Raw genomic sequence first — 25,665 nt, forward strand, 5'->3', positions numbered from 1 at the left:
TCAACGTTTGTAATAACTTCTTTGGCTCGTGCTGATCAACAAGACACTTTGGATTCTGTCGGCTTGTAGGCTAGGCTAAAGGCTTTGTTGTCGAGGTTGCAAAGTGGTATTGGTGTTGTATTGTATTCTGAAAGTCGTAATTATGGTGACCGACGAGGAGAATATCAAGAAACTTGCAGAAAACCTAGAGAAACAAGAACTTGATGTTAGTGGAATATCTATACCTCATTTTTGAGTATTACTAAAGCGTTATATTGTGATAAAACACAGTTTTGACAGTTTGTCGCTATTAAGTCCTAGGAACTAAACATCGTTGCAAACGCTGCAGAAAGTGGAAGACATTGTTACACTGCCCATTTCGCTGAATATCTTATAAATGATTTCGTTTTTGTTTGGAACAAATGCCATCGTTTCAAAAACATTTGTGAGACTTTTGTTGGTATCGTATTTGACGATATTTGTGTAATTTTTTAGGCCCCGGGCGGCGTTCCAGCAGCTCAGGTTTACTCCCAGCTTCTGGCAATTTATCTATACCAGTATGATTTGTAAGTAATTCCTGTGCTGTTCCGTTTTCTGACTATAATAGTTATAACTACATCAAATCATAATATGTATTAATGTACGATTAACTCATATTTTTATGCAGATCTAGCTTGCTTTTATCTCGGACCCGTGAGGCAAATTCTGGGATGATTGTTCTGAAAGAACGCGACAGTTTCATTTTTTTTATGTCTAGATCAAACATGTTTACGATTTTGAATATGTTGAGCCATTTCAATATTCTTCAATCATTGTAGAAATCATAAGCGACTTGGTGACACCATATGCCTTATAGACCCGACTCCCCTCCTCCAACAACAAATATATGCCGCACTTAAAGTAAACTGTATTCCTTGTGTTGTATGTTGTTAACAATCCATCCAGACCTTCAAACAGTGGTGCCCTGAACTTCAGACTAATCTGAAGACATGACTTATTATCTGCATACATTAAGCTGACAACATTCTAAGTAGATTTTAAATTTGAAGCAACAGTATATTCCATATGTCTGTCATTGGTTGTTGATACATGAATAAAATATCACTTTATTGTGGACATTCACACTGTCATCCATGGAGATAAATAATTTTACCCTTATCCCACCGGTGCATACACCTGGAAACAGGACAGCAGTACATGCAGCTGGTCTCACAGACCCTTGCAGTTTCTATCTTTCTGAATTTGCATTTAGATGTATATTATGGAAGGAAGCGTTATTAAATGAAGTAATGTCATTAAAAATCAGTTTAGTATATATATTTAAGGGAAAAATTAATATTTTGCTCAAAATATTTACACAAATGGAGATACATAAAATTTAGCTGTTATCAAAATAAAGCATGTATTCAATCAGATTTTTGTTGATACAGTCTTGGCACACATTAACAGAATGTTCAAGGCAAGTGTATTTCTTGCATTTCTTACAAATATATCTTGTTTTTCTGTTTTTGCTTCTGCAGTCCGCACACCGTCCCCATGAAATCACAGTTGATTCCACTTCAGAAGTTTTCACACAGCAAAGCTCTCCAATTCTCTCTGTTATCTTCCTTGGCAATATTTTTGACATTACTCTTTGCTGAAGATGATCATGCAGAAGCGCAAAAGAAAGCTGCCTCAAAAACTCTCTTCTTCTCAGTTGTTCTTTCTGATTTGAATTGAAAATAATAGCAGTATTTATCACAGCTGTGTTCATGATGCTATAAAAAACAACCATTGGCCATCTTCTTGTGTTTCTAGCTGCATTATATGTTGCACTCATTCTGTCTACAATGTCAACTCCACCTTTAGTAGCTAAGGTTATAGAAAGTGATAATTTCTGTTTTCTTTTTTTTGTTTTTTTTTTTATCATTCCCTGTATTTTCATCAATATGTCCATTGTGGTGCATCATTGACAGTAGTAATACCACTCTATTTCGTTTCAACACTTAAGAGACTGAGGTGCAATTTCTCTGAAACCCAAACACAGATGACTTTTCTTGTCGGTTTTTAGTGTTAATAAATCCCCTTGGAACTTGTCTCTTGTTCTTCCTCAGGGTACCAACGATGATCGTCTTCTTCATAATCAATGTGTTTGCAAGCTCATAACTTGTAAAATAATTGGTGCAAGTTATGTTGTGGCCTGTATTCAGGGTAGGTTGGCAAAGTCTCCATGTTGAATGTATAAAACATTCTGGCATCCATTGCTGCAAAAATCTGTACTCCACACTTGTTTGGCGTATTTGGCGTGTGCTGTCGGAATCTGCATCTTCCACGGAATGCTTCTAGTTTTTCATCAACTGTCACGTATTCAGAAACGGTATAAGCCTTCTGAAAGTTTTCAGCAGTTAGACTGAACACCTGTCTTATCGCCACCATGTTATCTGTTTTCTCCCTATCCGTTCTCGTTTGTTTATCACCGAATCGGAGGCATCGAAGGAGAAAACAAAATCTGTTTATGCCCATTGTGAGATGAAATATTTCAACTCCTGTGCCATCTGTTCGCCACAAATCTTGTAGACTTAGTCGATGGGCACGCATTACACCAACATAGTACAATAATCCCAATAAGGCCTTTATTTCAGCTTTCTTAGTTTGTTGTGCATCTCTTTCCCTTGAAAAGTTTCTCTGGATACTTTGAATGTACCTATTAGTGCAGTTAACAAGTATGTGTATAATGTTTCCAGCAAAAACAGTTCCCAGCACTGTAGAGGATTTGTAGCACTTTTCGCAGCACCTTTCACAACTGGTAAATGAGTTATGATGCTATGACAACTTGTGCGGGAGTTCTTTGGCGGAGCACGTAAGTTCCATACTGTTCCGTCTTTACCGACAAACACATCACTGTCAGCACCACAATCACTGTTTTCTGATTCATCACTCGACGTTCTTTGTTTGCTGTCGGAATCACTTTTCTGCTCTGGGTCCTGGATTTCTTCAAAGTTGATTTCTCCATCTTCAGAATCACCAGCATCACTTTCAGCCATTACTTCTTCAAACGAGTTCCTAATTCTCTCCTCTTGTGCCTTGTAAGAATAAGCCACGATGCAGTTACAAAACTTACAACACACTAAAATAAGGTACAAAGCACAAAAAAATCTGTTCTACCACTAAACTAAGCAGATACCGCAACTATGCCCCCTTGTGAATAACCTTAGCGGAGCTAACAATAAACTGACACCAGTGCATGCGGCTGGCCTGTGAGACCTTAGACCTTTTTGTTGTGAGCTAACTGGAAGTACTATTGTTGAAATGCCAGATACACCATACCAAACGACTCATATTACACTCACTTAAAGGTACTGAGAAGATAGCTTCTTGGAAACAACTTTCAGACATTGCATTAATGTGAAAATATTCTCCTTGGTGTGACAGACAACCTGCGTGTACTGATGGGTTAATCTGTGACTTTCATAAGTGTCCCATGTGATGCTACCAACAGTGTGAGACCACCACAGAACCATTTTGGCTACTTTTGAAAACTCATATATTTGCGCTCTCAATTCTGCCAGTTTTGAAAGAGAACACAGGCATTCGGGTTCTCCTGGTAATTGACATGTTACCAAAGAAGTGAGGCTGTCATTAAATTTAAAATCGATGAACATTGCCCATAATAAATGCTGTAGTGTATGACATGAGACACATAACAGATAGCAAACTGAAGTGGTTAAGCTCCTCTGGGGCAATTAGTTATATTGTATAAAAAAATTGTATTTTAAATACTGCAGTTGATTCTCATGTGGTGACGTAGAACTTTAATCTGTTGTTAACGTAATTGTTTTTACTGATATAGGGCATTCCATGCCAAGTGATCTAATTTAGGAAATGTTCCCGTATGATCTTCATGATTTTTGCTAAAGTTTTGTGTGAGCATTTTCAAATTTTCCCAGTGAACATTGGTAAAGTTTTACTTTCTCCAAATTAATACTTACAGAGATATAGTCATTTGTTTCAATCCATAGAGCAGCTATCAACAGTGCATCTATGAGTTTTCAGCAACTTTGAGACATCTGCGGTAATATTTCTTGAAAGAAAGAAACAAGCTCATCTTGTACAAACTTTTGCTCTCGTTAAGTGAAATAATAAAAAATTGAGGTACTAATGAAATAATAAAAAACAAAGAGGAACTCTTTTAACATCATTGCATAATACAGACTCCTGGGCTGCAGGTGACCTTCAGAAATCTGGATGGAAGAATGTTAAGTTCCTTTCCCAAAGATACATGTGAGTGTGGAAATGTGCCATGTTTGTGGAATGAGAAGTAGGTGCGGAAGGCGAGTTCTCAGTTTGTTTTAGTAAAATCTGACTGCATTGATACTTTGAGGGAGGGAAGTGCAAAAGGTTGTTAGATACATGTTCCATCGTCCTCTCCCACCAGACATAAATGAAAAACATATCTATATAAAAAGCAGATAAAAATTGACACTTTCCTGAGATTCAGTGAACATTCCTTCCAAACTAATTACAGACGCATAGACCAGATGTGACTCAAATTCAGTATTGATGACAATTCAGAGATTTATATCAAATGAATTAATAAGAGACAGAGCAGGTCCCCCTTGGTACGCAAAACAAGACAGACCACTTTTGAAAAAGCAATAAAAAAGCATGCCAGGTGTAAAGGAATGCAAAATCTCATTTGAGATTGGCAATATCTTACAGAAACTTGAAATTTAGTGCAGAACTGTGTGAGATATGTGTTCACTTGTTTCCACAGTGAAACTGTTATGAAATCGGGCAGAAAATCCATCGATTTTAGTAGTATGTATAGTTGCGTGATAGCTGCGGTAATGTTATGAATGACAGTGCCCCTGAAGAGGAGTTAACTGAACGTAGTTTTCCGAAATTCCTTCACCAGAGAAGATGGAAGTAAATATTTCAGAATTTGACTTGAGAATAGCTGTTAACATAAGTAAATTAGAAGTTTATGTCTTTGATGTAGTGAACCAACTTAAATTTATTATTATTATTGTGAGCTTTTCCTCATTACAGAGGCTTATCTCCAACATAATAATTTACTTGGAAATTACAATACAAACAATAAACGTTCTTAAACTATACTCTCAAAATATTTCTCCAGGTGTTTCGATCTTGCGTGTCCTCTTCCTCTGCGCCCATTCTCCTCATTGTGTGCTGTACATTTTGGAGCCAGGTGGTCACAGGTCGTCATCTTCTTCTTCTCCCCTCCGGTTCCCACTCCGGTATCAATTTTGGTATTGTGGCTTCCTCCATTCGTCGTACATGCCCGACCCACTGTAATTTCTTCCTATCCATTATGTCATATATTCTTTCTTTTATTTCCATTCTCCTTATTATGTCAGTGTTCCTTATCTTTTCTTTCCTGGAGATTCTTGCGAATCTTCCCCAGAAGTCCATCTCTAGAACTTGTAATTTTTTAATGTGCTTCAGGTTAATTGACCAGTTCTCCATTACATACAGAACAACACTCTCTAATATGGATTTGTATATTAATTTTTTAGTTCTGCTCATTACATTCCTGCTCCATAAGACTGAGTTAAGCAACCCAGTGACATTCCGTCCGCTAATAATTCTTTTATTGATTTCTGACTCTGATTTTCCCTGGATTTCTAAAATGGATCCGAAATAACAGAATGTGTTTATCTTTTTGATTTTCTTTCCTTCAATGAATAGCTCATCTGAATCATTAGTCAAGTATTCTGTTTTTTGGTAATTAATCTTCAAACTCCAAGTTTTGTATGCTACTGCTAGTTGATTGCACATGTAGTTAGCATCCTCCCCATCTTGTGCTATGACTACTTGATCATCAGCAAGTAATAAATGATGTAGGTAAACTCCATCTCTTATTTCTAATCCCATACTATTACATTTACGAGACCATGTTCTAAGGCTAATATCTATATAGATTTTAAATAATGATGGTGACGTGGGACAGCCCTGTAAAAGGTCTTTGCTTGTTCTAAATTTCTGTGAAAGTTTATTACCAACTTTCATTTGGCAAATGTTATATTTATACATCTGTTGTATTATTTTAATCAAGGAAAGGTTTATGTTTGCTATATGTAGTGCTCTCCAAAGTAATTTTCTTGGAACAGTATCATACACTTTTTCTAGATCTATGAAAATTAATCCTATACTTTTTGATTTTTCCCTATGTTTCTCACAAAATCTGTCGTAATGTGAAAATATGGCCTACACATGATCTCCCAGCCGTGAATCCACATTGTTCTTCGTGGGTTCTAAAATTTTTTTCCAGTTTGTTTTTAATTACTTTCGCAAAAATTCTCATTAATGTATTTGTAACACAAATTCCTCGATAGTTTGAACAAATTTTGCGATCCCCTTTCTTAAATATTGTATTAATGTAACCTAGCTTCATCTCGTTGGGTATTGAATCTCCATGTATCATTTTGTTGAAGAGGTGTGTTATCAGTTTCACAATTTTGTCACCACCATATTTCAGACACTCCAGATTGATATTGCCTGGTCCCGGTGATTTACCATTCTTTTGTGTTCTCACCGCCTGAAGTACTTCACTTTCTAAAATCTGGATCTCATCATCTTCATGTCCTTTATCTTCCCCTGTTCCTTCTTCTAGATATTCTTCTCTGTCCTCATTTAATAATTTTTGGAAATACTCTTCCCATTCCTTTTGTGTTATCAGTTGGAGATTAGTTTTGCTTTTTGTGTCCTGTCGAAGCCCTTTCAATACTGACCATGCTTCTTTTGCTCTCCCAAATCCTAATTTGCTATTCACTTTGGCACATGTTCTTTCCCATGCTTCATTTTTGCCATCCTTATTTTTTTCATCACTTCATTCTTCTTTTCCTTGTATATTGACCTTGTTTTTTCTGATTTATCATTCAACCACTGAAGGAACGCATTTCGTTTTTCTCTAACGAGGACCTCCAGTTCCTCTGACCACCACTCTGCTGCACGGTTGTGGTTGCTATCTTTTTTACCCAACACCTCTGTTGCTATGATTTTCACATGAGCTTTTATATAGTCATATATTTCCTCTGTACTTCCTTCAAATGATTCAACCAGTTTCCTTTCCATCCTGGCCGCAAAGAGTGTTCTGATACTTTCGTCTTGTAGGCTGTCAATATTAAAAGGTAAATTTTCATCTTTCTCAGTCTGGTTCGTTTTATTTATGTTACTTGTATCACTCCTTGCATTCTTCCAAGGCCAGAAAGACTTCATTTTAACTAGATAGTGGTCTGATCCACACTGCGTTCCTCTATAAGATCTGACGTCTACTGCTTTGAAACTACTTGTTTGCCTACTGATAATATAATCTATTATAGAACGAAGTTATTTTGTGTGCTGTTGCCAAGTATATTTATGAATGTCCTTATGTTTGAAAAATGTGTTGGTAATTTTTAGATCAAATTGTTCACAAATTGCAATCAATCGTTCCCCATTGTCATTATATTCGTCCTCTCCATGTTTTCCTACTATTCTACAAGATTCTCTAATTCCTACCCTTCCATTCAGATCTCCCATGATAATCAGTTCCTTTCTTCTTGGGATTTTTTCAATAGTCTCCCTGAGGGTGTCCCAAAATGTATCTTTCTCCTTATCTTTTGTGTCGTCAATAATAACAACTTCCCTAGCAAATAATATCATTTCAACAGTTATAATACGTTGATTGATGAATGTCCAATTTGTGATTCTTTCTTTCCATGATTTCTTTATCATAATGGAGACTCCTGCTTTGGCTCTTACTGCTTTTGATACCCCACTCCTGATATGTACATAATTATCCAGTTCTTCTTCTCCTTGGCCGTTCTTCTTTGTTTCAGAGAGTACGACAACATCCATGTTGAACACGTCAAGTTCTGCAGGGAGTAAATTTATTTTAGTGGAAATACCTTGCACATTCCAGCATCCAAACATAATTTTCCGTTTCTCATTGCCAGTTCGTCGTCCAAAGTTCCAATTTTTCCGAGGCATATTTTAGCATTTTTATGTTTTTATGTGAGTGAGGAGCTGGCCCACTGCACAACCCCCAACCAGGAGGACGAGGTAATTTTTACTCAAGGTTTTCTTCCTTTAGCCTTTGATAAGCCAATATCATACTACAAGGCAGCAGTTGCTAGTTTTGGTCCACCCCGGGTGGACAAATGACAATAATACCAATGAGTCACTGATGGAATCAGCCAACTCATACAAATACCTGACTGTATCTCTCTGTAGGGATGTGAAATGGGATGATCTCATAGGTTTAGGCATGGGTAAAGCAAGTGGTAGACTTTGGATTATTGGTAGAATACTGGGGAAGAGCTATCAGTCTACAAAGGAGGTTGCACACGAATCCCCCGTGCGACCAGTCCTAGAACATTGCACGAGTGTGTGACACCTGAAGCAAATAGCACTAACAGGGGATATTGGACATATACTGGGAAGGGCAGCATGAATGGTCACAGGTTTGTTTGATCTGTGGGAGAGTGTCCGAGAGATACTCAAGAGACTGAATTGGCAGACTCTTGAATATAGGTGTAAATTATCCTGAGAAAGTCTGCTAATAAAGTTCGAAGAACTGTTTTTAAGTGAAGACTATAGGAATATACCAGAAACCACTATGTATCGCTTGCACAGGTATAGTGAGGATAAGATTAGAATAATTGCAGCACAAAGAGAAGCATTTGAACAGTAATTCTCCCCATGCAATATATGTGAATGGACCAGGAAGAAACCGTAATAACTGGTACAGTGGGACATACCTTCTGTCTTAAATCTGCTGGTGACATACAGGTCCAATATTTTCCACTTAGTGTAAGACAGGGAATCATTGATCGTAGGCTGTTAGAGCATTGCTGAATATGGCTGTGAATAGGAGTACAAAGAAAGGTAGGAGGAGCTTTCTGCTTAATAAGGGCAACAACAAACATATTTCAAATTACTTGAAAGATCAGCATAAGTGTTTCAGCACCAGTACTAATAATATTGTATATCAGTGAGCAAAGTTCAAGAGCATTAAACAGTATGCTTTAGACAGCTATTTGCGAGCAAAGCTGTATGGGACAGGAAAGATCCTCCATGGTTTGACAGCTGTGTTGGAAAGCCACTACAAAACCAAATAGAGCTTGATTACAAATTTAAACATAACAACAGCCTCGCAGACAAATAAAAATTAGATGAAGCTGAAACTAACTTAAGGAGGGCCATACATAAAATGCTGAATGAATTCAAAAGTAGAACTCTGTCTACCAACTTGAAAGAAAATCCTAAAAAGTTTTGGCCTCATGTTAAATCATAAATGGTTCGAAACCATCTGCACAGCGACTCTATGACCATAATGGTACTGAAGTAGAGGATAACATAGAAAATGCCAAAATACTAAAATCTTTTTCCAAAACTGTTTCATAGAGGAAGATTGCACTATAATACTGTAGAATGACACTATTGCTGATACCGAAATTAAGTGACCAAAGGGTAGAAAAGCAAATGAAATCACTAGACAGAGGGAAGACCACTGGATGTGAAGATTAGATAAGATTAGTTTTCATTCCATAGACCCAAAAAATGAGATGATTCTTGTGGGTGTGGAATAAGTCAGAAAGTATAACATAAAAACATTTGAATACAATACTTACTACCCCGATCATTTGTCAGGAGATTGTCGAAATAGGTTAATACAATGCGGTAAACTGGAACAGCTGATATTTACAGAATCAACACACTGCCAAAATGACACACTGTTATGCACTATTAATAAATTTATCATACACAAAATACCTAATCTTGACTGTTGTGACTAAGTGCTGTCAAAACTGAAATCTAACAGATATTTTTACTTAAGCTGGTTTAACAGTTTCTGTTAAGATAGTCATATATGGAATATAGGGAGTTGCCCATCAAAAGTATTTCAAACTCGGTTTAAACTGTGCTTTATCTGAAATCAAGTTTTTAATGGTTGCTGGCAATTTGTTGAAAATGTGTGTTCCTGAATATTGGACCCCTTTTTTGATTAGTATGATTCTATAGAGAAGGTGAGAAAGAATTTGCCCTCTTCTAGCAGCAGTGTACTGGAGGTCTATGGAGGAGTGGTTGGAGGATGGCTGGAAGAAGCACAGGGCATTTCAGTTTTCAAGAATGGTCTTTGAACAGAGGCACAAAACTATAGCCCTAGATCTCTGACATTGGTCTTTTGTGGAGTATTGGAACACTTGTTGTTGTTGTTGTTGTTGTTGTTGTTGTCCAGAGACTGGCTTGATGCAGCTCTCCATGCTACTCTATCCTGTGCAAGCTTCTTCATCTCCCAGCACCTACTGCAACCTACATCCTTCTGAATCTGTTTAGTATATTCATCTCTTGGTCTCCCTCTATGATTTTTACCCTCCACGCTGCCCTCCAATACTAAATTGGTGATCCCTTGATGCCTTCTTCTAGTCAAGTTGTGCCACAAATTTCTCTTCTCCCCAATTCTATTCAATACCTCCTCATTAATTATGTGATCTACCCATCTAATCTTCAGCATTCTTCTGTAGCACCAGATTTCGAAAGCTTCTATTCTCTTCTTGTCTAACCTATTGATCGTCCACGTTTCACTTCCATACATGGCTACACTCCATACAAATACTTTCAGAAACAACTTCCTGACACTTAAATCTGTAATCAATGTTAACAAATTTCTCTTCTTCAGAAACGCTTTCCTTGCCATTGTCAGCCTACATTTTATATGTTTGACAAACTCAAGTGGCAGACTCTGCAAGAGAGGCGCTCTGCATCGCGGTGTAGCTTGCTCGCCAGGTTTCGAGAGGGTGCGTTTCTGGATGAGGTATCGAATATATTGCTTCCCCCTACTTATACCTCCCGAGGAGATCACGAATGTAAAATTAGAGAGATTAGAGCGCGCACAGAGGCTTTCAGACAGTCGTTCTTCCCACGAACCATATGCGACTGGAACAGGAAAGGGAGATGATGACAGTGGCTGTAAAGTGCCCTCCGCCACACACCGTTGGGTGGCTTGCGGAGTATAAATGTAGTACTTCGACCATCATCAGTTATTTTGCTCCCCAAATAGCAAAACTCGTTTACTACATTAAGCGTCTCATTTCCTAATCTAATTCCCGCAGCATCACCCAATTTAATTTGACTACATTCCATTATCCTCATTTTGTTTTTGTTGATGTTCATCTTATATCCTCCTTTCAAGACACTGTCCATTCCGTTCAACTGCTCTTCCAAGTCCTTTGCTGTCTCTGATAGAATTACAATGTCATCGGCGAACCTCAAAGTTTTTATTTCTTCTCCATGGATTTTACTGCTTGCTCAATATACAGATTTAATAACATCGGGGATAAGCTACAACCCTGTCTCACTACCTTCCCGACCACTGCTCCCCTTTCATGCCCCTCGACTCTTATAACTGCCATCTGGTTTCTGTACAAATTGTAAATAGCCTTTCGCTCTCTGTATTTTACCCCTGCCACCTTTAGAATTTGAAAGAGAGTATTCCACTCAACATTGTCAAAAGCTTTCTCTAAGTCTACAAATGCTAGAAATGTAGGTTTGCCTTTCCTTAATCTATTCTGTAAGATAAGTCGTAGGGTCAGTGCTGCCTCACGTGTTCCAACATTTCTACGGAATCCAAACTGATCTTCCCCGAGGTCGGCTTCTACCAGTTTTTCCATTTGTCTATAATGAATTCGTGTTAGTATTTTGCAGCTGTGGCTTATTAAACTGATAGTTCAGTAATTTTCACATCTGTCAACACCTGCTTTCTTTGGGATTGGAATTATTATATTCATCTTGAAGCCTGAGGGTATTTCGCCTGTCTTATACATCTTGCTCACCAGATGGTAGAGTTTTGTCAGGGCTAGCTCTCCCAAGGCTATCAGTAGTTCTAATGGAATGTTGTCTACTCCCGCGGCCTTGTTTCGACTCAGGTCTTTCAGTGCTCTGTCAAACTCTTCACGCAGTGTCATATCTCCCATTTCATCTTCTTCTACCTCCTCTTCCATTTCCGTAATATTGTCCTCAAGAACATCACCCTTGTATAGACCCTCTATATACTCCTTCCACCTTTCTGCTTTCCTTTCTTTGCTTAGAATTGTGTTTTGATCTAAGCTCTTGATATTCATGCAAGTCGTTCTTTTTTCTCCAAAGGTCTCTTTAATTTTCCTGTAGGCAGTATCTATCTTACCCCTAGTGAGATAAGCGTCTACATCCTTACGTTTGTCCTCTAGCCAACCCTGCTTAGCCATTTTGCACTTCCTGTTGATCTCATTTTTGAGACGTTTGTATTCCTTTTTTGCCTACTTCATTTACTGCATTGGAACACTTGTTAGGCTTGTATATTAAGACGTTTCTGGAGACCTGAAATATCATCTGTAGGAAACAACATGGGATCAGAAAATAATGGTCGTGTGAAAACCAGCTCACTCCGTTTATCCACAAGACCTAGAAGGCAGCAGATAGCGGCACCCAGGTAGTAGCAGTGTTCCTCTACTTCTGTAAGGCATTTGATACAATTCTATGCTACCATCTAATGAACAAAATGTGGACATATGAAATATCAGACGAGTTGTGTGATTGGATTATAGAGTTTCTAGTATGTTATTTTCAATGGAGAAAAGTCTTCAGACATAAAAATAACTTTGGGCATACCCCCGTAGGAGTGTTACGGGTCCTTTTTTTCAAAATGTATGTAAAGGACATAGCAGACAACATTGAACTTTCTATGAGACTTTTTGCAGATGGTGATGTTGTATACAGAGAAGTTGCAGTGCTAGAAAATTGTAGCAAAATTCAGGAAGACCTGCAGAGGATCAGCCCTTATGCAGGGAGTGGCAATTGACTCTTAACAGAAATAAATGTTATGTATTGACAGAAAGTAAGTCTGTTTGCATGGCCATCATCTGGAGCAAGCACAGAAATATTAGTTTTGCGAATGAAAGCTATTTTTTTTTTTTCTTGCTGCTATGTATTTTATTTGTTACAGGTGTGTTTCACCTTTTACTTTAAGGCGTCTCCAGTGGAAATCTAGAATGATACAATTTTGTTTTGATGTGTGATCTCGCGTATGGCGTTGGATTTTTGTGTGTTGTATGGTTGTTTACAAAATGTATAGACAGAAAGACCCATTATTGTATGATCACTCTATTAGAGAACAATCATTAGCAGCAGTTATTTCGATAAAATATCTAGGAGTGTGCATACACAGTAATTTAAAAGTGGAACAACCACATAAAACAGGTCACGGAAAAGCAAATGCCAAGCTGAGCTTCATCAGAAGAATCCTCAGGAACTGTAGTCCGTGTCAACAGTGGATGTAGCTCACAAGACCCTGGTTTGACAAATGCTTGAATATTGCTCATTAGTATGGGATCTGTACTGGATTGTACTGATAGAAAAAATAGCAAATATCCAAAGAAAAGCAGCATGTTTTATGACAAGTCCATTTAGGAAGCACAAGAGTGTTCTGAAGACAATCAACTGACTCCAGCTACAGACGTTGCAAAATAGGTTTGTACATCATGACATAATTTATTGTTAAAATTCTGAGAATGTACTTTCCTGGAAGAGTCAACAAATACATACCTCCCTCATATGTATATCTCACAGAAATATCTTGAAGATAAATTAGAGAGATCAGAGCCCACACAGAAGCTTACTGGCTAAAGTTCATTCTATGAACCATTCACAGATGGAAGTGACAATGATACACAGTCAAACTACCCTCTGTCATGCACCACAAGTTGGCTTGCAAAGTATAGATGTAGAAAATACTGTGAGGAAGGTGAACCAAAGACTGTGTTTTCTTGGCAAAACACTTAAAAAAAGATGCAATATATGTATTAAAGACACTGCCTGTACTATGCTTGTCCGTCCTCTTCTGGAGTATTGCTGCACAGTATGGGGTCCTTAACAGGTAGGACTGATGGAGGACATGGACATGGACATGGACTGACATCAGTTGTATTTTCGTGTTGAGATTAGTTGGCTTCGCCAGATTTCAACCAAATTGTCACATTCCAGCCTAACCCAACCTAGGCCTTGGGCTACTTTACTGGTCAGTCCGTAAGCACATATAGTTTCCTTCCCAGTCTTCTCGTCAAACACAAATAAATTTGTATATTCCACTGAAAGAAATTGTTGGATTCAACTATCATCATTGGCTATTGTATATTGTCACCTGATTCGCTACAACTGACAGAAACAAGTTGTCAACTGCAGCGTGCACCAGAAGAGCCTGGTAGACTGTTAGTCCATTTCAGCCTGTTATGGTGCTGGACTTTTATTACAAGAAATTTCCAAACCACATTCATACATTTATGCCAGACAGAACTTACAGAATAACAATTTCTTAACTAGCTGGATAATTGGATTAATATTCAGACTCGTCTCTTTTCACTGACAGTTTTACTGATCATGCATTTTTGTAGCACCAGTTCCTAAGGAATTTGTAAATTTTACATAATTCTCGGTTATACTTTCAGTAGTTGTACCCTCGGCTATTGACATTATCTTAATTGACACATTGCCTGTTGGCTTTTGTCTTGGGATATTTGGCCAATGCTCGTTTAATGATTTTTCTGATATTTTGCCAGCTGGAATGACTGCCATTTCGAAGATTAGCCTTCCATTGCTGGTAGTGTACCGGAGGGTGATTCTTGGACAATGCCAACCACTCATGCTGAAGAAGCCTCAGAAAAATCTTTAAACAAATGTCAACCAATGATGCTAAGACAAAAGCTAACAGGCAATACATCATCAAGTGGCCACAAAAATCTTAAATATTTTGTGCTACTTTGATTATCTGGGAATAAACAAAACAGCAACCACAGCATAAAATATGTAACAATAAATCTTGTTTTACTGTGGCCTTATTACCTTTAGTTTTACTGCTGTTCAATTACAGAAAGTACTCTGCAGTTGAGACCACCAGGCAAAATTTTTTAAAAATTTTATTTTTTTCTGAATAGTTGTATTTGAGATGTAGAACTGGTCTATGTTGCATTTTAAGAAAATATGGATAATTGCCTTGAAAGATCTTAAATAGTCAAAACCCCAGTCAATTTTCCACTAAATAATGGTTATGGTTTATTGCATCTATTTGTGAAACTAAAAACAGTTTTGCTAGAAGAGAAAAAGATCTACAGGACTATTTTAAGTTTTTAATACAATTTTCTGTCCCTTTTTTAATTGTTGATTTGCTAAATATCTGCAGTTTTTCCACCTTAGTTAATAGACAAATACATATTATTGCATAATTAACTTTTGGAACTCGGATCCTTCCTCATATCACAGGGCAGGATAGGTGTGTCACTTGGACTGCAGAATGAGATGTCTTTTTTTCTGCTCTTGACCTTACTATAGGTGGGATCCCTCTCATCCTGGGACACACTTATGAGTTCGTGCATGGTGGGCATTGAACCCCAAGCCATTGCAGCACTTCTTCCTTTTCTGTGCTGCAATTTTGCCGTCTGACTATACCTTTTGTCAGACTTATTATCTAGGACAGATTACCTGCTGATGAAGTAGCTCGCTCTTAAGATGTTGAGTGTGATGTTTCCCACTTTGTTCGCTTTATTTTATGCCATATATTTCATGTAATTTATGTCTGGTTCCCACATCTGGCTTTGACCTCCATCTTTTCAAAATGCCTTTAAGGGATCTGTGGGACATGTGGAGAAGTCACTCAATACCCAGTGTGGTAGCCAGTCCATATGCGGTGTCATGTGATACCTGTATGGTGGTAGTCCCCTGACCAAATAACAATCGCACTATTGATACCCGAGCTGTCACCTCTCTGCACAGGCTGAGGAGTAGATGCCCATCTATTTTGGGGCACCAGGCACCAGGACTTGGAACACTGGCCATCATGCCACGTGGCCTTTGCTCTGGTTGGCTGGCACCAGTGAGGAGAACCTTCATACAAAGTATGCATTGTCATAGGAGATATTTAGTGTCAAAATTATCAGCCAATGCCTGTGAGGCTCCAGCAGTCTCTTCAGACAAACTACAATTCAGTGCATATTGTTCTAGGAACTTTCTCTACTTGGCCACATCATCAGAGGAAAATAAATCCTGGCAACTAGCAGGAACTTACTTGCCTCAATTCCTGGTTTGTGTGCGAAAAGATGGAGAGTCCTTTCTCTCTACTAAGCCAGTGTTCTTTGAGGAGAACACTGAAAACATATTGGGCGCTCTCTCTTCCCTTAGTAAATTATGCAGTGGTTCCATCATAATTAATATGGCAAAATCTTCCATGTCCCAAGAGCTACTGTCTTTTTAACACATTGGTGATGTAACTGTTACCATAGGACCCCATAAGAACCTAAACATGATAAAGGGATTAATTTTTCACTGGGACCTAACACAGCAGGTGAATGCAGAACTACAGTAATAGTTGGAGAGGCAAGGGATCCACTTCGTATGTGTACACCAGTGCATGTGTACGTTACACCAGTGCATTCTTCCTCACTTTTGAGAGGGATTTGCTTCTAGAGAAGGTAAAAAATAATTTTTTACTGCTGTGATGTGGAGCTGTATTTCCCACTCTTGATGACACTTTAAATGCCAGCACTCCAGCTGTATGTCTTCCTGATGTATGCACAACACAGTCTGTGGAGACTGTTGCCAGCCATGTCACAAAAATCCACCATGTGCACTATCACTTGCCTGTGTCAGTTGTGTGGGCGGCTACCCTCTCCGACCCCAAAGGCTGCCCTAATCAAGGAAAGCAAAATCCAAAACTGAAGGCCATAATCACTTCTTACATTTTGAAGCTTGGAAAAAATATGATGGTTTGTATCCAGTGTCTGTGATATCAACTAATGCCACTACAGTGCCTGGAGTATTTACTCCCATAATGTTGACCTCTGGTAGTTGGGCAAACAAACTTGTATCATAAGTGTAATAAGCCGTCTCTTCTTATGGTTCCTGCGACACCATCTTCAGGAGCTCTACTCCAACGCAGTTGGAGAAGCAACACTCTATTCAGGCATCTACAGGTGACAGGGCTCCCTGTTGTGAATGGTCTCCCCAGACCTCCACAGATCAGCAACCCAAAACCAGTCAATGGCTAAAGGAGCCATGGCCCTTAGGACCATGACTGCTGTCTCTTCATTTGTTCCTACACCCACAACAAGCAAGCCCTCACAAGATTCTGGACCACCAAAACTTGTGAAAGAGAAAAACTACTACTCTCGGCAGAGGACTGCAGTCATCTGCAAGAACAACTACTAATTTCCTCTCGTTCTGCAATATATGTTGCTCTCCAAGAAACACAGTTCAGTGATGACCATTCTCCAGCTCTTTGAGTGAGAACCATATTGGCCCTGAAAGAGCATCTGGAGAGGTCTGTAAGCTGGTTTGCAAAGATATCATCAGCGAGTGGATTCCTCCCATATCACATTGGTAACAACAGCAGGGTGAATGCAGATGACCCCAGTGATTGCCATTTGTAACATTGAGTCATATCTAAGCAGGACTATTCATTGTCTTGAGATGACTACCTTAATCCAACAGTTGCCCCCTCTCACCTTTTTGTACTACTTGGGGATTTCGATGCACACTACTCCCATTGGGGAAGTGCTGCTTCGTCTGGTAAGGGCCTACAGATTGACCCACTTCCTTCCAGTCTTGACCTGTCCCCTCTCACTGTGTCCCCCTAACAGCATGTTAGAGCTGCCTACAGCACCTTTTCAGCTGTCAACCTTACAGTCTCTTCCCTTAATTTTGTAGCTTTGCTACAATGGTCATTGCATGATGATCGTTGTGTCGGTGACTACTTTCCAGTGAACCTATCACTTCCTTGTCGCCAACTATGACAACTCTTTAAAGAGCCAGCTGGCAGTTGTATTCCTCTGCTGTCATCTTTGGTCACTCTGTCATGGAACTGGTATCCACATTTTCACAAGCCCACTCTGTTACCGGCTGGTGCCATGGTGGACCAAGATTTTTAAGCAGATGCACTATCTTAACTGAACATAGTAAAAAGGAATTCTGGAAACCCATTGTCTCCTCCCCCCCCCCCTCTCTCTCTCTCTCTCTCTCTCTCTCTCTCTCTGTGTGTGTTTGTGTGTGTGTGTGTGTGTGTGTGTGTGTGTGTGTGTGTTTAAAACTACTTATCATGTATTCTTCTCAGCTATTTAATTGTCAAGAGCACCAGAGTATAGGATGACTTCTCTTTTTTAAAAAAGAGACAGAGAAGTCTCTTTGAGAAAACTTCATCCTTAACGTATTCTTAAATCACAACTTTTTGTTGATATAAAGTATTTGCCTAAAAAGATAGCGTCATACCTATTCTGAATGCACTATTTTCCAGTAAGTCCTTGCTCAGAACGTATTATTCTTCTTAAACAATTTCAGTTCCTGCTTATTCTTAGCACTGTCTCAATTTCTGACTTCTTCCGATGATATTTTGATTTGCATCCTGACATGATCATTAGAATATATTGTTCTTGTTGTATTTCGAAGTTTCAATTTCTCTTGAGCAATGAACACTAAGTATTATTGTGCTTGTCTTCAGTTGCTTTGTAGACAGTGGATGGAACAGTTTGTCTTCTTCACTTGATTATGCAGTATATGGTGGAAGACAATGTCATAGAACAAGTAGTGCTTTTCTTGAATAAATGTGTTGACACTTTTCATAAATACGTGTAGTGTATTGTTCAGAACAAATACAGTAATTTTCCTATAACAAATAAATGGTTACTGTAAATGATTCGTTTGTTTTCACAGTTCTGTATTTTGCAGAGTATAACAGGTACAAATATGACTGTTGCACCAGGGAACCATACAATCACAAAGCTCCTCTGGTCGTACAACAACGTGCAAAGAGTAGTCAAGTTCATTCCACAGCTTTTGTAGTAACATCTTGTCAGTGGTCATTACAGAAGCACTGATGTGTTCACTGAGCTGTTCTAATGTTCAGGGCAGTGGGGTACATAAATATAGTCCTTAATATGCCCTCAAAGGAAAAAGTCACGAGGTATTAGGTCAGGCAGTTGGGGGAGGGGGGAGGGGGGGCAAGAGAACAGAGCCACATCATGTTCACTGCTCTGCCCAGTCCAGCGATAGTGATGTGGTAGTTTGTCATTTAGGTAGTGACAAACATCAGTGCTTCTATGAAGAGGTGCCCCATCTTGTAGGAAGATTAAATTCTTGGATATTTGATGTTTTTGGTATTCCTTGAGATTTGATATTTTTGGCCTGCATACAATACTTTGCCTTACCCCCTCCATGGTTGCATGTGGTACCCTTGGTAGACCAGTATTTTTCTGTTTACAGAGGTAACCGGTGTTCCTTTAAAAATATATTAATCTTTTTAATAGTCCTGTACTTTAATCTTCATCTCAAAGTTGAGAACAAGTTCAACAAAATCAGAAATAAAGTGAGACTTGACAGTTCAGAATGACTGATCAGAATAACAAATTAATTCATTTGATTCTGCAAAGAATACAGTCATTGTTTTGTTTGTTTCTTTTGTTCCTGGAACATTACACTACTCCAGTGTGAGATAGTGTTCCACAAAGTGTATACGCTGCTCAATACTTCCTCAATTCGATCACTGTCCCATCTTGGAGAAGTGTAATCCCTTGGGTTGAAAATTTTCGTATGAAAATAAATAATAAATCTGCACAGAAGTTGGGCTTTCCTATAAAATAATTTGCTTTATCTTAATTCTCCCCCCTTTTCCTTACTTGTATCATTTGTCAGCATGGTATATGTAGGGGTGCACATCACTCTTTCAGAGTGGTATGTAACACCACAGTAGATAGGTATCATCGTTTAGAACAAAAACTATGTGAGATTACTACTAAAACATTGTGCACAAGTTCATGAGAGTGAGAAGTGCATTGTACGTAACAGAAGTGGGAGGAGGTGGTGAAAAATAGATAGGTAAGACAATGAAAGATGTAGAATACTAAAATGGAGTGAAGAAAAGATTAGTTACTGTGAAGAAATGCTGAGACAGTAGAAATTAACATAAATTAAGGCCAGTTGGGAAATATGAACCAAGGACATGTTGTAGTGCTAGTTCTACATGCAGAGTTCTGAGAAACTGGTCTCTGGGGGAAGAATCCAGATGGTGCTTGCGGTATAACAGGTCACGATTGTCATGGTGAAACAGGTCACGAGTGTCATGTTGTAGAGCATGCTCTGCAACAGAGTATTGGTGTTGCCAGTATACACCCTCTGCCTATGTCCATTCGTCCTAATTGATAATTTGGTGGTAATTATGAAAACGGGCATAAGCAGAGGGTGTATACTGGCAACACGCAATATTCTGTTGCAGAGCATGCTCTACAACATGACAATTGTGACCTTGGTGCCTGTTCGCCACATGCGCCATCTGGATTCTTCCCCCAGACACTAGTTTCTCAGAACTCCACAGGTGGGAAATAGCACTACAACATGTTATTGGTTCTCACCACCCACCTGACCCTAATTTACATTAATTTCTTCTGTCTCAACGGCAAGGTCCATGATTCATGGGGCTTGCATGCCTCAGCAATACAGATGGCCTTACCGTAGGTGCAACCACAACGGAGGGGTATCTGTTGATAGGCCAGACAAACGTGTGGTTCCTGAAGAGGGGCAGCAGCCTTTTCAGTAGTTGCAGGGACAACAGTCCGGATGATTGACTGACCTGGCCTTGTAACACTAACCAAAACGGCCTTGCTGTGCTGGTACTGCGAACGGCTGAAAGCAAGGGGAAACAACAGCCGTAATTTTTCCCGAGGGCATGCAGCTTTACTGTATGGTTAAACGATGATGGCGTCCTCTTGGGTAAAATATTCCGGAGGTAAAATAGTCCTCCATTCGGATCTCCAGGCGGGGACTACTCAAGAGGACGTCATTATCAGGAAAAAGAAAACTGGCATTCTACGGATTGGTGCGTGGAATGTCAGATCCCTTAATCGGGCAGGTAGATTAGAAAATTTAAAAAGGGAAATGGATAGGGTAAAGTTAGATATAGTGGGAATTAGTGAAGTTCGGTGGCAGGAGGAACAAGACTTTTGGTCAGATGAGTACAGGGTTATAAATACAAAATCAAATAGGGATAATGCAGGAGTAGGTTTAATAATGAACAAAAAAATAAGAATGCGGGTAAGCTACTACGAACAGCATAGTGAATGCATTATTGTGGCCAAGATACACGAAGCCCATGCCTACTACAGTAGTACAAGTTTATATGCCAACTAGCTCTGCAGATGATGAAGAAATTGATGAAATGTATGATGAGATAAAAGAAATTATTCAGGTTGTGAAGGGATACGAAAATTTAATAGTCATGGGTGACTGGAACTCGAGACTAGGAAAAGGGAGAGAAGGAAATATAGTAGGTGAATATGAATTGGGGCTAAGAAATGAAAGAGTAGGCCGCCTGGTAGAATTTTGCACAGAGCACAACTTAATCATAGCTAACACTTGGTTCAAGAATCATGAAAGAAGGTTGTATACATGGAAGAACCCTGGAGATACTAGAAGGTATCAGATAGATTATATAATGGTAAGACAGAGATTTAGGAACCAGGTTTTAAATTGTAAGACATTTCCAGGGGCAGATGTGGACTCTGACCACAATCTATTGGTTATGAACTGTAGATTAAAACTGAAGAAACTGCAAAAAGGTGGGAATTTAAGGAGATGGGACCTGGATAAACTGACTAAACCAGAGGTTGTACAGAGTTTCAGGGAGAGCATAAGGGAACAATTGACAGGAATGGGGGAAAGAAATACAGTAGAAGAAGAATGGGTAGCTCTGAGGGATGAAGTAGTGAAGGCAGCAGAGGATCAAGTAGGTAAAAAGACGAGGGCTGGTAGAAATCCTTGGGTAACAGAAGAAATATTGAATTTAATTGATGAAAAGAGAGAATATAAAAATGCAGTAAATGAAGCAGGCAAAAAGGAATACAAATGCCTCAAAAATGAGATCAACAGGAAGTGCAAAATGGCTAAACAGGGATGGCTAGAGGACAAATGTAAGGATGTAGAGACTTATCTCACTAGGGGTAAGATAGATACTGCCTACAGGAAAATTAGAGACCTTTGGAGAAAAGAGAACCATTTGTATGAATATCAAGAGCTCAGATGGAAACACAGTTCTAAGCAAAGAAGGGAAAGCAGAAAGATGGAAGGAGTATATGGAGGGCCTATACAAGGGCGATGTCATTAAGAACAGTATTATGGAAATGGAAGAGGACTAGATGAAGATGAAATGGGAGATACAATACTGCGTGAAGAGTTTGACAGAGCACTGAAAGACCTAAGGTGAAACAAGGCCCCGGGAGAAGACAACATTCCATTAGAACTACTGACGGCCTTGGGAGAGCCAGTCCTGACAAAACTCTACCATCTGGTGAGCAAGATCTATGAGACAGGCGAAATACCCTCAGACTTCAAGAAGAATATAATAATTCCAATCCCAAAGAAAGCAGGTGTTGACAGATGTTATAATTACCGAACTATCAGTTTAATAAATCACAGCTGCAAAATGCTAAAGCGAATTCTTTACAGACGAATGGAAAAACTGGTAGAAGCCGACCTCGGGGAAGATAAGTTTGGATTCTGTAGAAATGTTGGAACACGTGAGGCAATACTGACCCTACGACTTATCTTAGAAAATGGATTAAGGAAAGGCAAACCTATGTTTCTAGCATTTGTAGACTTAGAGAGAGCTTTTGACAATGTTTACTGGAATACTCTCTTTCAAATTCTAAAGGTGGCAGGGGTAAAATACAGGGAGCGAAAGGCTATTTACAATTTGTACAGGAACCAGATGGCAGTTGTAAGAATCGAGGGGCATGAAAGGGAAGCAGCGGTGGGGAAGGGAGTGAGACAGGGTTGTAGCCTCTTCCCAATGTTATTCAATCTGTATATTGAGCAAGCAGTAAAGGAAACAAAAGAAAAATTCGCGGTAGGTATTAAAATCCATGGAGAAGAAATAAAAGCTTTGAGGTTCGCCGATGACATTGTAATTCTGTCGGAGACAGCAAAGGACCTGGAAGAGCACCTGAACGGAATGGACAGTGTCTTGAAAGGTGGATATAAGATGAACATCAACAAAAGCAAAATGAGGATAATGGAATTTAGTCGAATTAAATTGGGTGATGCTGAGTGAATTAGATTAGGAAATGAGACACTTAAAATAGTAAAGGAGTTTTGCTATTTGGGGAGCAAAATAACTGCTGATGGTCGAAGTAGAGAGGATATAAAATGTAGACTGGCAATGGCAAGGAATGCATTTCTGAAGAAGAGAAATTTGTTAACATCGATTATAGATTTAAGTGTCAGGAAGTCGTTTCTGAAAGTTTTGGTTTGTGGGGCGCTCAACTGCGTGGTTATCAGCGATTTCTGAAAGTATTTGTATGGAGTGTAGCCATGTATGGAAGTGAAACGTGGACAATAAATAGTTTGGACGAGAAGAGAATAGAAGCTTTCGAAATGTGGTGCTACAGAAGAATGCTGAAGATTAGATGGGTAGATCACATAACTAATGATGAAGTGTTGAATAGAATTGGGGAGAAGAGGAGTATGTGGCACAACTTGTCAAAACGAAGGGACCGGTTGGTAGGACATGTTCTAAGGCATCAAGGGATCACAAATTTAGCATTGGAGGGCAGCGTGGAGGGTAAAAATCATAGAGGGAGACCAAGAGATGAATACACTAAGCAGATTCAGAAGGATGTAGGTTGCAGTAAGTACTGGGAGATGAAGCAGCTTGCACAGGGTAGAGTAGTATGGAGAGCTGCATCAAACCATTCTCAGGACTGAAGACCACAACAACAACAACGACGACAACAACATTCTTCTCTCTCATCATTTCTTCACAATAATTAGTCTTTTCTTCACTCTGTTTTAGTTTTCTATGCGTTTCATTGTCTTACCCCTTTTTTTTCTCTGTCCCCCTCCCAATTCTGTTACATACAATTCACTTAGCTTTTCACTCTTGTTAACTCATGCATGATGTTTAAGCAGTAATCTCTGGCCTGCATATTACCCTGTCTTCCACCTTTAAGCTCTCAGGTTTTTCAAATCTTTTCCGATGCAGTCCCCAATAATCAGTCTTTCCTTCTCATCCTGTGCGGTAAGTATTCCCTGACCCACAGTTTTGGGTGATTTCCCAAAACCTTCTCCTTTTCCTAGATCTCTTCAGTCCTTTTCCTTCACCCCTCTTCCTCCCATTTAACCCTTTTGCCTGAAGAAGGATCCACTGACTCCAAAAGCTTGCTTAATTACAAACTTCTTTTATCTGTCTCTTCTGCTACCACTTGGTGATTAGATTTTTTATCCATCCAGTTTAATTATCCTGTAAAAGCTGTTGCTCATCTTCACTTGTCCCAACCAGTTCTTATTATAGTACCTTCTTCTTGCAACATTATGAACTGTTAGGAAGAAATTTAAGTACATTACTGAATACAGTCTGTAGCACATGTGAGTAGATTTGTAATCCCTCTTATGATTAAAAAGAGACTGCATGCTTCATCAAAACTGTGCACAAATCAAGGTCAGAATAGAGATTTTTTTGTATGTAGTGTTTGTTCTCAATTAATGAACAACTGTCTCTCGATGTTAACAGTTCTAAGTTTGAAAATGTATGTACTACAATTAGAGTAACAGATCTATATTTTCTGCTTCTGTGCTGGGCTTGTGTGTTGTTAAACTGTTCTTAACTCCTCGTCGACACACCCCACCCCTACACACACACACACACACACACACACACACACACACACACACACAAAATTATAATGACATTACAATATTTCACTGCTGATTTCATGTTACAGATGCAATGCAAAATATTTGTGGAAGAGGATTCCACAGCCCATAAAAGGTAGTAATGCAGAACTGGCACTGATATGGAAAGTTGGGCAGAAAATGTGGCAACGAGATTTCCCAGGAGTATATGCTGCTCTGAATTCAGAATGGTCAGAGAATGTATCTCAGATAATGCGTGCTTTACATGGTGAGTTTTGTGTGTCTTCATTCTAATTGCCAGTTGTTGGCAGTGGTTTTTCACATCTATTCTTTTCGACTCACATGTTCTTTCATTTGAAAAGTGACCAAAATTTGTCATTAAACATTTTTTCACAGATAATGTTCGTAAAAGGGCTGTGCACTTGGTGTCTCATGCATACTCCTCTATCAGTTTGGACGACCTGGCAGCCTTTGTTGGGATGACAGCTGAACAGGCTGCACAGGCAGCATTGGAACAGGGCTGGCAGGTGGACGAATCTGCTCGTTTGGTCAATCCTTGTCGACCAAAGGAAGAGCTCAACTATATTAGTTCTAGTGAAGATCAGCTGTACAAATTAACAGAATATGTTTCATTTCTTGAAAACTAGAACTTTGGAACCTATGTTAATAGGGGCCTCACATAAAAATGTGATTATGTACATATTTTATAATAAACTGTAATAACAAATTTCTGTTTGCAGTGTTTTCATGTGAGGAAAAGTGGTCCTGAATGTTTTACTTGGTGGTATTACTTGTTGTTCTCAAATAGCTTGCAAAGAATACTCATTTATTTCCTGATAGTATTAAAGATTACAAAGCGTACAACATTATCTTGGAATTTATTGACAAGATTTATTAATTGTTCTTACCCAGAAAAGAGGAAACTACAGTTCAACATTGAGTCCTAACTTGCTTGATATTTGCCATATGACCAAATTATTTGCTAGAGATGAAAGGAGTGAGAATTCA

The 25,665-nt window shown here is 38.9% G+C and overlaps 1 protein-coding gene across 1 annotated transcript; it reads left to right on the forward strand.

Annotated features, from left to right (window-relative positions):
- Positions 1-46: 46 nt before the first annotated feature.
- LOC126088499 (COP9 signalosome complex subunit 8) lies at positions 47-25,384 on the forward strand. Its single transcript, XM_049906638.1, has 4 exons — positions 47-205; positions 475-545; positions 24,747-24,925; positions 25,054-25,384. Exons 1-4 carry the CDS (start codon positions 143-145, stop codon positions 25,302-25,304), a joined length of 564 nt encoding a protein of 187 aa, XP_049762595.1. The 5' UTR covers positions 47-142; the 3' UTR covers positions 25,305-25,384.
- Positions 25,385-25,665: the final 281 nt, after the last annotated feature.

Source organism: Schistocerca cancellata, chromosome 6, assembly GCF_023864275.1.
Source record: "Schistocerca cancellata isolate TAMUIC-IGC-003103 chromosome 6, iqSchCanc2.1, whole genome shotgun sequence".
Classification (NCBI taxonomy): domain Eukaryota; kingdom Metazoa; phylum Arthropoda; class Insecta; order Orthoptera; family Acrididae; genus Schistocerca; species Schistocerca cancellata.